Raw genomic sequence first — 13,164 nt, forward strand, 5'->3', positions numbered from 1 at the left:
TTTTATTTATTTAGTTTAAAACAGCGTGTTTTATTTCACAGTGATGTAATTACACACTGACTTTTGCATTTTTGTGGCGTTGTATTTAGATTTACGGCCAGTAAAATGTTTCAATCCAAGCCAAGGATGAAACTAAGGCGAGCGCATGGTATAATGGCGGCCCATGACGACAAAGACGGCCTTGGTGTGAGCCGCATAGACGCTGGCGCCAGATTCCTCTCTAGTGTATGTAGTAAAAAACTCTATGCCTAGACAGCACTTCCTTCGCCTCAGGTTTTGCTATCTAGAACTTGCAAGCAATTGTATAGGTACCGTAGTATGGGTCTCGTCGCTTTCGTTGATCTGTCGTACCTAACGCTCTCCTCCGTCACATCCGTGTAGTCGTGCACACACTTCACCCTTTGTAGTCGGACAGACTGGTAGCGCCATCTATCCTCTGACCTACCCACTTGTAGGCCCAGTCGAGTGAAAAGGGGGCACTGGTCACCTCCTTGTTCCCAACGCCGCGGAAATTCCAGGCATCTTCAAAAGGCGCGTATTTTTAAACCAGTACAAAGCAGCACAGGAAGCCTTTGGTTATCCTGTGTGTGCGCCCTTCAACACATTTATCTCCTTGCGTGCGCCAAGGAGACAAAAATCTTTCATTCTTCGTAGAGCCCCGTGTGTGAATTCAAGTGACGTCGCATTGGCAGTTGAGGGTGTCGTTAAGGCTTTGCTTTCCAATCACCTTCACAGCGTGGATTGGAGCCAATTTTTTTGTGAGGAATTGGTGGTAGTAAAGTCATTCTTTATAGCGAAGCGTTATTAATTTTTTCATTCCGTCAGCTTGTTCGTATGCATTTCTTTGTGTCGTGGTCCGTCAGCAGGATTGTTCAGCAGAGTACGCTTTACGGCAAAGCGAAATTTCGGCGAATCGTGACACATGAGAGTTCTGGTTTTTCGCTGCCATCAGAAAACGGTTCTACCCGCAGCAATCAAATCGGCGTCCTTGGGAGCAGCAGCACAGCGCCCATAGCAACCACTACACTTCATTAACACGAGAGAGAAAAAGATAGAACTCTTTAATGTGGGCTGGAGAGGTCAGCTCTGCTAGCCACGATGATGAGCCAAGGGTCTCTGCCTGAGCGCGAATCTGGGAGCGCAGTCTTCGGTTCATTAACACGGTTCAATTACAATTATCAGCCATACAAGCTGTTTACCGCTGCTCCGCCATCGGTCACCATCGCGCACGATTGCTTTCATCGACATTTAGCGATGCCGCTTTTTTTGTGTGTGTGTTCCGTCGTCCTCCTTTACTGCATTAGGGGCTTTCCCAAACTCCGGATAAGAGACGTACAGGTGCCGTCAGAAGTAATTGGAGCACGGGAGCTGTGGCCGAACCGCATAGGAGCGCCGTGTAGCTCCACCGGCGCTAAAAGAAAGGAGCAGAACACGCATGCGCGGCTGTCGACGGTGATAGCCCTTCTATACTTCTCAACCCACTTCTTTTAACGCGGCTTTGAGCATTATTCGCAGCGTATACTGGCCTCGGCGATGGCGCTGATAGTAGAAGCACCTAAAAATATTAGAAAAGAAAAATTGTGACTTCAGATTCCTGCGATTGCGACGCTTCTCCAGCAGCTCACGTGCGCTTAAAGTGTGTGAGCGACGCTGCCAGATACCGCCTCTGCTATCAGCGCCATCGATGAGACCGGTATGCTGGTAATAATGCTCGAAGTCGCGTTAAAAAAGTGGGCGGAGAAGTATAGAGGTGCTATCACCGTCGGCAGCCGCGCATGCGTGTTCTGCTCCTTTCGTTTACCGCCGGTGCAGCTACACGGCGCTCCTATGCGGTTCGGCCTCAGCTCCCGTGCTCCAATTACTTCTGACGGCACCTGTACATTTGTTCCCCGTACCGAAGAGAACATGGTTCCCGTGGTCGATAATCGTAAGATCTTGCGACGCTTGCAATGCTTTTAAGGGGCAAGCGCTCGCGAGCTCCCCGCGATAACGCCGGCGGTACCATGACGTGATGAAGTTGCGTTTTCTGCCCGACGCCGGTGCTAGTGCGCCGCCCGCCGTGCAAAAACGCTTCGTTACGCCGGTCTAGACAGCCAGTTGCGTTTGCTCGCAGACGATGCTTCAGCTGCAGCATCCCTGGGACGCCCGCGGAATGCCCTCGGTACCGTGCTTGGATTTCGGGCTGTTTACATAGTTGCCTGCGTGGAAACATCGTCTTAATTGTTTGGCACACCTTCCTCGATGGGTGTGCGAGTTGTTCAGATTTGTGAAACCGTGACCGAGACGTGGTTCAGGCGGTTTCCTATGGTCCAAGCGACGACTGATATCTGTCGGTGGTGCTGCGCAGTTTCTGTCAGTATTCGCTGCCCTCTGAACTGCGATGAAAAGAACTTTCCCGCTGTTTAGAGCCTTCGAAAGGTGACATCTGGTTAGGTTTACCATTTCCGAACCAGATGTTGGTGACCAAGTTGGCCGCAACAAAAATGTTCGGCGTCGGGGACTGCGGTGCGCGTAAGGTCTGGTTTTGTGTCAGTCACAGTGGTGATGGAGGAGACTTCAGGTGGGGAGCAACTTAGAGGAGATATTCCTGGGACCTGTGCACTGACTAATGATGACGACCACGCAAGGAGTTTCCAGCGGAAGTTGTGTGCCACCAGCTGGCTCGAAGGAAGGACCAGCATGGAACCGAGGTTGCCGGTAAGCTTACTGTTTAAGCCGTTGTTTTCCCCTGAATGGAAACTGTAAGGGTCGGGTGATCCCGTCATTATTGCCATAATTTCATGCCCCGGCAGGCAACAGGGCAATGGCCTCGTGGGCGTAGAGTCCCCCCACCCCCTTCCCCTTGTGTGCCGTGTTTCGGCCCTGCGTGCCAGACGGAGGCGATCGAGGGAGCTGCTGGGTGGATGACCGCACTTTGTATTTCGCGCGGCGGCTGCAATGCGCGGCCGGGTCGAAGCTAGCGCTAGATTGAGGCGTCGGATATCGTTGTGCACGTGCGTTTGGTCGGAGTGGCGCGTATGGTTGCGCGCGCTTGCATAAAGGGCCCGCAACAGTGCAGGTGCGTGGGAGCGCGGTCGGAGCGAGCGCGCCCTCCTCCCCCGGATGCGAGGTTTCTTCGATTTGAAGTATGCGCTAATCGGGCAGACCGGGTTGAGTTGTGGCTCGTCTCTGACGGGGTGCCGCGGGCACATAGCGACCAACGGCCTCAATGTATCCTCTTTGTAACCAACTGTAAAAAAACATCCCCCTCGCGAGGGGCACGATCAAATGCAGAGCATTTCCGGGGGCGCACGACGTTAAGTAGTTTGCGTTACGTGAATGTTGTTGCACTTATTGCTGTTGGTTGTTGTATTGTAATTAAATGAGGAGACGTAATTACGTGGTCACGTGACATCATTTATTAGCAGGTGGGTATGATTATTATTCCTCTCTTCTCTTCTCTCTCTGTTCTTCTCTGGCTGTTGTTGTTGCGTCGTCGACGTCTAGATGCCTCTGGTTGAGTTAGTCCCCCCATTCGAGGGAGTCGATGGGAGACATCATTGTTGAAGTTTGTTCTTGTCCTTTCTGCTGCTATATCAGCAGCTTCTTGACGTAGTTTGAATGAGTCAAGGATACAAGGTGCGTTCGTAGCCCTCCATTCTGTGTCGGCTTTATGGCGCAGTGGGTAGAGCACCATGTACCTTGCGTTCCGCCCGCAGGGTCGTGGGATCGAAACCAGGCGCCGGTAAGTATTATTTTTTTTATATAGTGTAGGGGGAGGGGTGCGGACTACGATGGACAACTAGAACGGGTGACATCGTGAGTTAAAGAAATGCTCTGCATTTAAAAAAAATTCCAGCGCCTTCCTGCGAGGGGAACACGAGTAAATGCAGAGCATTGGGGGTCGTTAACGCCGCGTAAAGTCGCGTCAGGGTGGGTAGTTTGGTCGTAGTTGCGTTGGTGTTGGTTTGGGGTAGAGAGAGGAGAGTAAAGTCGCGTTAGGGTGGAGCGAGCGTCAACCAAGGAAGGAAGGAGCAACGCACTGACTGAAGCACGAGCGACCGCTAGCCGCTTTATATTTGCAGCGCGCGCAGTAGAGGGAGAGCAGTACGGGGGGGAGAGCACGCATGCTCAAGCAGCGCGCGCCCTTCCACGCCCCACCACGCTGCTATCACGCACCTGTTACGGCGAGACCGCGACGGAGCGAACGGGCTGACTACGACGCATGCGCGCGCCAGCTGCTGCTCAGAGAGAAGAGGGAAGGAGGAGAGGCGCACCTGCCGTGGACGCGGAGCTGTGGACGCCGTCAGACGCAGGAAGAGGCGAGGCTAAGAAATGATCTGCATTTAAAAAATCCCCCAGCGCTGTCGTCAAGCGCTCCCGCGCATGTAATGCTCTGTTATTACTGCAAAGCAGTATATGTCTCACCCCCCACCCCCCCTCCCAGTTTTCAGTCCGGTGTAGCCGATTTACTCGGCGCCGCTTCTATTCTCGTCCTCTCCACCGCCGACCCCTTTTCACAACTGTTATACCCCTCGCCACCACCGCTGCCTATTTCATAAGTTGCGCACACGGCTGATAACGGCGGTAGCGCCTGACCAGATGATTGCGGATAATCAATAGAAGCGAGAATAGGCGTCAAAATGACGTAGCCGCTGCCGCCGAACGTTTCGCCACCGTTGCTGCCAGAAATGTCACCTCGTGTAGCAGTTGCGAATTCCGCCCCGGTGTAGCGCAACTTGCCCCCTTGGAACGCCAGAGTATACAAGCCCATAAATATTCTTCAGATTGAAAGGCTTTCCGAACTACATTTTTGCCGGTTTGGTTCGCGCTAAGCGCAGGCTAATCACTGGTTGCCGGTTTATGCGTGCACGGTTTGGGGGTGGAAGAAGGGGAAGTGCACACGCAGCTGGGCTTCACGCCCGTGCCAACGATACGCCCTTCGTGCAGGTGGGAGATTTAAACGTGGAAGTCTCGCGGCTCAATGCAACCTGTCAGTTGTCCTCCATGGTCGAGCTTTTCGGGTTTGTGTCAGTGTGCTACAGTGTCAGTAAGATTCGTGCGACGCGACTCAAGGAAACGGACATGTTGGACCGATGGAATAAAGCTCGAGACCGTCCAGGTTTTAACTCGTTATGGAAAGGGCGTGTGTCATTTGCTCGGAGGAAGAAGAGCGGGAATTGAAGGAACGTCGGCGGCACAGAAGCGCGAATGGGCGCGACAACAAAAAAAAAGCCGCTGCCTCCGCCGCTGCCGCCGCAAGTTCCAGCTCGCCGAGTGGCTGCAAATCCCTCCAGCATAGACAGCAACGTGCCCCCTTGGATCGCCGACGTGAGCCAATATTTCTTGTTTAGTATGAATGGATTTCAGAGCGACACTTTCGCCAGTGTTTTTCACTTTAGGCATTCGCACATCACCGATTGCCCCTTGATGCATTCAACGGTGGGAAGTGGAAAGGGGGTGGGCGTGCACACGCATCTTTATGCTTCAGGTGTCCGCTGATGACATGACCATTGTGGTGGCGGGAGGTGTAACCTTGGACATCAAATAGCCCATCTGGCATCCTTCTTTGCCGAGGGCAGTGGTTTGGTGCGTTACACAGACAGTGAGATGCCTACGACGCGGGATGGAAACAGACAGCCGTATGTTTGTGCGCGAGAGTAATGCTCGAGTCCTTCCGAGTTTTCTTCATCTAATTTGCTCGGAAGTAAGCTCAATGGCAAATTACAAAGAAACATGTTTTGTTTCGTGCACACCGTGGACTGCGTTCAGCTTTGCAGGTCTTCCTTCTTCATGGAGTGGAAGGGCACGTAATTTTTTCTATAGACCTTTGACTACTCTTGTTGTGCGCTGCCCTAGCCGATTCTTTGATCTCCATTAATCTGATTTTGCCCTTTCCCCTTTCGGTTGTTGATAGCCTTTCCTCATTGATCTCTCGGTAGCCACTCCGTTGCAATGGTGGTCCACTGGTTTTCATTTTGCTGAAAAACAGGCGCAACCTAAGTCCCTTTCTCGTGTTAACGCCGCTGAGTGCTCCTCGTAGTTTTGAGCTGCTCTTGGGGTGCTTCGTCCTGTTGTCGCTTGACACGCTTAATTTGCTTCCATCTTGCGATGCCGGGCCGCTTCGCCATTTTGCGGCCTTAAATGCTTTGCCTCGCGATTCGAACCCACCTTGCGCTTCTGAATTGCTCTTTCTGTCTCCGTGCGCGCTGTGCTGTTCTTTCGCCGTGTATTTGGAGAGGTCCCGACAATGGCCGGATTTAGCTCTTTGCCTCCATGTCACACGTGAATGGGACACGAGGATAACTTGATTTTGTGTATTTGTAACTACATGGAGGACGATCATGACGGCGACGACAGGGTCACGAAATATTTCGATAAACGTACCTCCCTCCCTGCAAAAATTAATAGTATGTATTGATCTCTAATAAAGAGACTGCTTGGTTATCGACTTTACATAGACGTAAACAACACTTCGATGTCGGCAATGACAAGTTACACCTCAGCTGAAGCTTGTGTGGTAGTATCATTTGCTTCCTCTACAGTAAGCCACAAATAGTTAGACCTATAAATGCAAACAATATTAGGTTTATTTAGAGTCGATATTATAAATACATTTACCTGCTGAGCTGCTGAAAGAAGCTTGCTTACTCTTTTCAAGAAACTGAACCGGATTAGCCGGCGCGAAACTTGTGGATAAGCTCATTCATAACCTGCACTCCGTTTTACCCAAGTAGACCAACACCCCAGAAACATTTAATGGGACCTAACGAATACCAATGCGACGACAACTGTTTTTAGGGGCACTAAAGTCAAAATACATGTTGCTCTAGATCAATAGAGTAGCTCACCGAGAGCACGAATGTACGCCTCGAGCGCTGGCTGTAGGGGCGCCACTGAAATCCCCCTAGCGGTGCGTTTAGAAAGCAGTCGTGATAGTCTCCGGCCCGGTCACCACTGTCGCCGTTGCCTTTGCGGCGCGTTCGCGACTGATATTAGATGCAGAGCATCTGATTCACTCGCCTTGTCCCTCCGGCGTCGTCGTCGACGGCGTCGGCGTTGTCCAACCCTCCCCCATTCTCCTCGCCGCGCCAGCTGCGCTCTCCGCCGCTCACCCCCTCTCCTCTCCGAATAGCGAACACTCTCTCGCGAGGGGCATTGGATTGGATTCGATTGGATTCGATTGGCTTGGCTTGGCTAGGCTTGGCTTGAATTGGATTGGATTTGGATTGGATTGGATTAAAGTGGATTGTGTTGGATTGTGTTGCGTCATAGCCGCGGCACGTTGCGTCATAGCCGCGGCAGACGCGCTGGGGCCGGCGCATGTGCAGCACTCTTCCGCGGTTTCCTCTCCTTCGGGCGCGCTGCGCATATAACCGGTGGGCCGTTCTCCGGCGAAGCAACATCCACGCTTGGCTCAAACACCTAGAGTCCACGCCGCTTTACAAGTACGCCAACGTCGTCATCGACTGGGGCCGGCTTACGCAGTCCCCTCAACGTTATGCGCGCTATAAAACGCGGTACCTTCGCCGCTGCGCCTATGCGTCGCATCTACACAGGGGTTCCCGCGAGGGGAGGTGGGAGTTTTTTTCCGTCTGCATGCGTTCGAAATACATATTTATGTGGAGCAGTCACTCTGTTCGCAAATGTGGTGTATTTACGAGAGTGTGCATGCTTTTGACACGATCTTAGTGTGGTACATTCGGTCCGCATAAGCCACAGGTGTGTGTCACAGGCCGGCGTCGCGAAACAGGCATATGCATGGAGCCGATTGTAATACCACTGGCCTGAAATTTACTAACAGTACCTACGTAGGCAGCGTTCGTTCAGATGCTCATGCTACGGCTACACACTACGATGTAAATCGGTTTCGTCTGCTTACATAATCTAGCGGAGCACTCATACCTGACTGCACGCCGGTTACGCTTCATATCTCAGATAATGACCACTACCCTGAACGAGCCGATTCGGCATAAATTTCACGGACATTCTACGTAATAAGTACGATAGAGAATGCAAAATTACATGCGGGAGTCAGCATAAAGAATTGACTTCTGGGTCGTCTTGTCGGGAGGTGAGCCCTCGGAAACAGTCCTCTGTTATATATATATCCTCCGCTTATATCCGCGCCCGCGACTAAACGCTTCTTCTAAACATCGACCTATGACGCAGGGAGCCTGCAGACGTTACCATAACAAGTTGTTTACGGCGAGGAAATGCAAAAAGAAGCGAAAGAGAACCAAAACACTGCATGAGCCGCTATCAGCTGCGCAGCGGTCACCCAGTAAGCACCCCGGAGAAGCGGCGCCAGGCGGTGCAGCGATCGCGAAGCTCGAGGCGTATACCACTCTTACTCCTAGCTTTTCTTAACAGCAAAGCTGTTTCACAAGCCGTAAGTTCGGTATTGCAGAAAAAAAAATACAAAGAAAATGCCCGCGCCGCCCGCCGAGCGTCCTGGGCACGCGCAGTGGTTTTAGAGCAAAAGAAAAAAAAAAACTGGCAAAAATTATGAGGAGCGAGATAATGCTGAGCGCTCGTGATCGCGTGCTCGAGTAGCCTAAGCAAAAAATTAAAAAAAAAAACAGAATTCCAGTGCTGTCGTTAAGCGCTCCCGCGATTGTAATGCTTGGCATGAGGAACATGACGATATCGACGCATATGACGATGACTACTACTAGCACAGTGTAAAGAAATGACTGAACATGTAAATAGAAAACTTAAAACTTGTACAAATGCGCGGCGATGTGCCCTTCAGTGCTCACGTATAAAGGAATACCGCAATGCTCACCTACAACAGCTTCACCATTCCAGTCTCGCGCATGAGTGCAAACTCCGTGACTTTTTTAAAGTAAATTTCAAAATAGCGAAAACGTGAAGAACTGTGCCACCGCCACTGGCGCACAACTTCAACCGGAAGTGTTAAAATTGCCTGGTGTGCGAAACGTCTTTCCTGGCTGCTGCTGGATGGCGCTACTCGTCCATACTGGGGGCGGAAGTACCGCTTTTCGGGGAAGAGTGCGAGCTACGGACGAGTGGTTGGTTCGACGCCAACATCCGCGTGGTCTCAAAAGGACAATATTTTTTTTCTTCCACAAAGCTTCAATCAATAACGATCCGGAGTCCCATGAAGGAATATTTTACTTACTTGTCCGGAGCTGCAAAGGACGTGGGAGGTCCGTAAAGAACGACTGATTTGACCGCAACTGAACAAACCGCTCGGTATGTGATAGCGTTGTATTCGGTTGCTTCTACACCGCTATACATCAGCGCTGCCTCGCTTTCTTCCGGTTTATCGTGATGCAAACCGCGACTGCAGTCTCTGTTCGCGTGACGTCTGATCAGCATTTGATTAGCGATTTCTCAGCAATGAAGGCATCTTTCGGCACCGAATCAACGCTAAAATGGCTATGGGAAGGTACATGAGACTTTCGTTTGAAACCAACTTGCTAGTTGCCCTCAGAGTCCCTATAAGTACTTATTTTTTCTTGAAAAAGAATGAATTCAATCAACTGGACACGCCTATTTCCAATGTTACAGAATAAGCCAAATTTCTCAATGGGGGAAAGAAAACTCTATACGACGAACTTGCGTGATTTTCAGATGTGGTTTGGTGTATATAGTCAAATCTCGATACAACGAATTTCGAGGGACCGCTAAAAATATTTCGTTATTTTGAATAATCGTCATAGTGAAAAAATGCAGCTTGAAAATTATGCACCTTGAAAGAGTTCAACGAAGGGCAACGAGATTTATTTTTGGTAAATATAGAAGGCATGATTCGCCATCCTTGTTGATGCAGAAGTACAACGTATCGACTCTCGAGGCTCGCCGGAAAGTTAGTCGCCTTGGGTTTCTTCATACCTGTCTTGTAGGGAAAACTAAATTATTACTTCCTAATTGTATAAAACCTTTAACTTCACGGACAACTAGACATAACCATAAATCCTCATTATCACCAATTTTCGCCAGAACTGACACTCACAAGTACACATTTTCCCCCCAAAACTGTGTCTGAATGGAATTCTTTGCCACGAGAGGTTTTTGAATCTGCTAATTTTATGAAAGAGCTTGAGTCCCACATTGTAAAATTTGTTGGTTGAACGTTGCTATAGTCTTCGTGTTGTCTTGATTGTTGTTACTAATCTTCATTATATTGTATGTATACTGTGTAGCCCCTCCTTCCAGGGCCAAAATACTGGCCTGCAGTATCGTTAAATAAATAAAATTTAAAAAAATTAAAAAATAAACAAATGCGCGGTAAAAATTGCGAACGTAACAAAAATTCCCCGCATTTCCCCGAGGGGAAGAATGTGAAAGTGCGAATGCACGAGTTGAATTTGCGCGGTTCGGTAATGTTCGCGAAAGAGAGATCACACACACACACACAACTACAAAGAAAGAAAGATGCATTTAAGCGGGTGCATTAGCCCTTCTCACGCCCGATTCCTGGCCAATCCCCCAAGTGGGTATGTGCCATGTCAGCGGCCAGGCAGCGCGCGCCCATCTCCCCCCGTTGCCAAGGAAGACGAGGAGATTTCCTGGCCAATCCCCCACGTGGGTATGTGATGCGGACATCGCCGGTGGACGCAGGTTCAGGGTCGCTTAAGAAGTGCATTGCACTTAAAAGCATCCCCCTACCTTTACTGGGAACACGTGCACAATCGCGTTAGGCTTTAACGCGGGTCTGGATGCACGTTTATTTGAAGAAATCGGTCATCTCTGCCTGACGTGTGCCACTCAACTGCTGCAAGACGAACGATTCGAAGCTGTCCCCGTTCGTGTGCACTGGCCCCGGTGGCATTGGTGCGCCTGCTAAGAAAAGTGCGCGCTTTTGCTACGCACTGCAAAACATCGGCGTTAGACACGGCTTCTTCGTCTTGGTTTGCGGGCCCTGCCTCACGTAGTCGTCGCTCTCGGCGTCCTCGTCACTGGTTCCGTCATCGCGACCAATGTGTTGACGATGTCTTCAGTCGTCAGTTCAGCAGACGTGCATGCTTCATCGTCGCACTGCCCGTAATCTTCAAAGGTAACTGCAGCGTCTACAGCGAGCTTTTCTGCGACTTCATCCCATGCATCGCATTCTTCTCTGTCTGGCACCATGTGTTCGGCTTCAGGTGGCGTCTCAAGTAGGCCGGCCTTCCTCCAGCAGTTCTCGATAGTGGTCGCTGTCACGCTCCACCAGGCCCCGGTAATCATTTCCGCGGCATGTCGCACAATGATTGCGGTCGGGACCTTCATTCGAAGGTTAATCAGGACTCGCTGAACGAGACGCCTCCGGTTATGAGCCGTCACGTTCTTTATGACCCCTTGGTCCAGCGGCTGCAGCAGGGACGTGCGGGTCGGAGGCAAGAACTCCAGCCGAACATTTGTGAGGCGGAAGTTAACAACGTGTGTCGAACAGTTGTCCACGATAAGGAGGATCTTTCTGCCCGCCCTCCTGATCTCATCGTCCACCTTGAGCAGCCGCTATTCGGAAAACAGCTCTCGCGTCATCCACGCGTGTGAATAGGCTTGGTAATCGCACGGCAACGAGACCAAATTTTTCCTGCAGCGAGTATTCTTTTATTTTCCGATGACCAAGGGCGTGAGCTTTTTAGTGTCTGTGGCATTGCAGCACAGCAGTACAGAAACTCGGACTTCCGAATCCTTGCCGCCTTTGCAGCTGTTTACCTTAAAATGCATGGTCTTGTGAGGAACCGAGCCCCCCAAGCGCAGGCGATGGCGATAGAGCTAACGCGCATTTAGTATGTTGATGATGATAGTTGTACATGCCCACCACTAGTCGTCGTTCACACCAACACGAGTAATTTCGTACACTCTGAATTCGTTATTTTGAAGTGTTGTTTTATACGGGGATGATAAAATTCGATACGTTATTCTGAAATAATCGGTGTTCTGAAATTCGTAGTAGTGAAATATTTTTACATAGAAACTAATGCGGATTTGGTACGGGACTTTCAAAATGTTCGTTAATCTGAAAAAAATCGTTAATTGGAGGTTCGCAATACCGTGATTTGACTGTATTGTGTATTCGACTGTGTATGTACGTTAGCTATGTCTGGTTAATTTATCTGCTCTCCACATGACAGCAGGCCGAGATGCTTTCCCGCTATGACGCAACGCAATCCAACACCACCCACTTTAATCTAATCCAAGCCAAATCCAATCCAATCCAAGCCAAGCCAAGCCTGGCCAATCTAATCCAATCCAATCCAAGCCAATCCAATCGAATCCAATCCAATGCCCCTCGCGAGAGTGTGTTCGCTATCGGAGAGGAGAGGGGTGAGCGGCGGAGAGCGCAGCTGGCGCGGCGAGGAGAATGGGGGAGGGGTGGACAACGCCGACGAAGACGACGACGACGACGACGCCGGAGGGACAAGGCGAGTGAATCAGATGCTCTGCATCTAATAAGGCGCGGCCAGGATTCTCTCGGGCGCGCAGAGGCTTGCACGAGCGGCCGTTAACGGCGGCGGCGGCGGCTGGCTCATCGCCTCTCCGGCTTTGTAAAGTGCTTCTGTTTGTGTGTGTTTGACTTTACTGTCCGTTAGACCCCTCCTTTCGCTCCCTCTCTCCGGCACATCATTCGTCGGCTTGTGAGAGCGCATTATTGGACCTGTAGAGAGTGTTCCGTATACTTTTCGGTGCCGTGCGCAATACGCTGGAAGGCTGTGGACCGTTAAGACTCCTGGTTTTAATATACAGGGGCTTTCCACGAGTGCCCAGCAGTTCACATCCTAGGCTCCATTAAGAGCGTTGCTCTGCCCGTTCGACTGTCAAGCTATGAGCACGCCGAGGTGCTGCTCCTGTACCATCGCTGTTCTCTTCTCGCCATGAATTAAACCAGTTAAAAGACCCTGCAACACTTTTCAAAAGACTGCAACAAAAAGACCCTGCAACAAAAAATATCCTGCAACACTTTTCCCAAAGTTTCTCTAAATGTTGAAGGATTTCATACTGTAGTCTGCAAACACGTGCAGTTCTTAGAATAGGGATCACGAAGCCATAAATAGGGGTCACCTAAGCCAAAAACGACTGATTTATGCCCATCAGATAACTTAGAAACTGGCGCAAAAGATTTGTCTTTTTCTGGTGTTGATTTTCTTAGAGTGTTTGAATTACGTAATTAAGCAATGTAGCGTCTGTAGATTGTCTTCCTTTCAGTCGCTGCAATGAACGCATTCGGTG

The 13,164-nt window shown here is 50.4% G+C and overlaps 1 protein-coding gene across 5 annotated transcripts in view; it reads left to right on the forward strand.

The window, feature by feature from the left end:
* The first annotated feature begins 2,240 nt into the window (after positions 1-2,240).
* Srrm1 (Serine-arginine repetitive matrix 1) overlaps positions 2,241-13,164 on the forward strand; it is a 310,368-nt gene continuing 299,444 nt past the window's right edge. The window contains exon 1 of one of the 5 annotated variants that reach the window (XM_077682630.1): positions 2,241-2,697. In XM_077682630.1, the coding sequence (XP_077538756.1) occupies positions 2,545-2,697 (153 nt within the window). In that variant the 5' untranslated portion in view covers positions 2,241-2,544. The remainder of the gene's footprint in view (positions 2,698-13,164) is intronic. The other 4 variants (XM_077682631.1, XM_077682635.1, XM_077682629.1 and 1 more) reach the window with 4 other exon arrangements.

Source organism: Haemaphysalis longicornis, unplaced genomic scaffold (assembly GCF_048455015.1).
Source record: "Haemaphysalis longicornis isolate Haplotype H1 unplaced genomic scaffold, Haemaphysalis longicornis Haplotype H1 scaffold_9, whole genome shotgun sequence".
Classification (NCBI taxonomy): Eukaryota; Metazoa; Arthropoda; class Arachnida; order Ixodida; family Ixodidae; genus Haemaphysalis; species Haemaphysalis longicornis.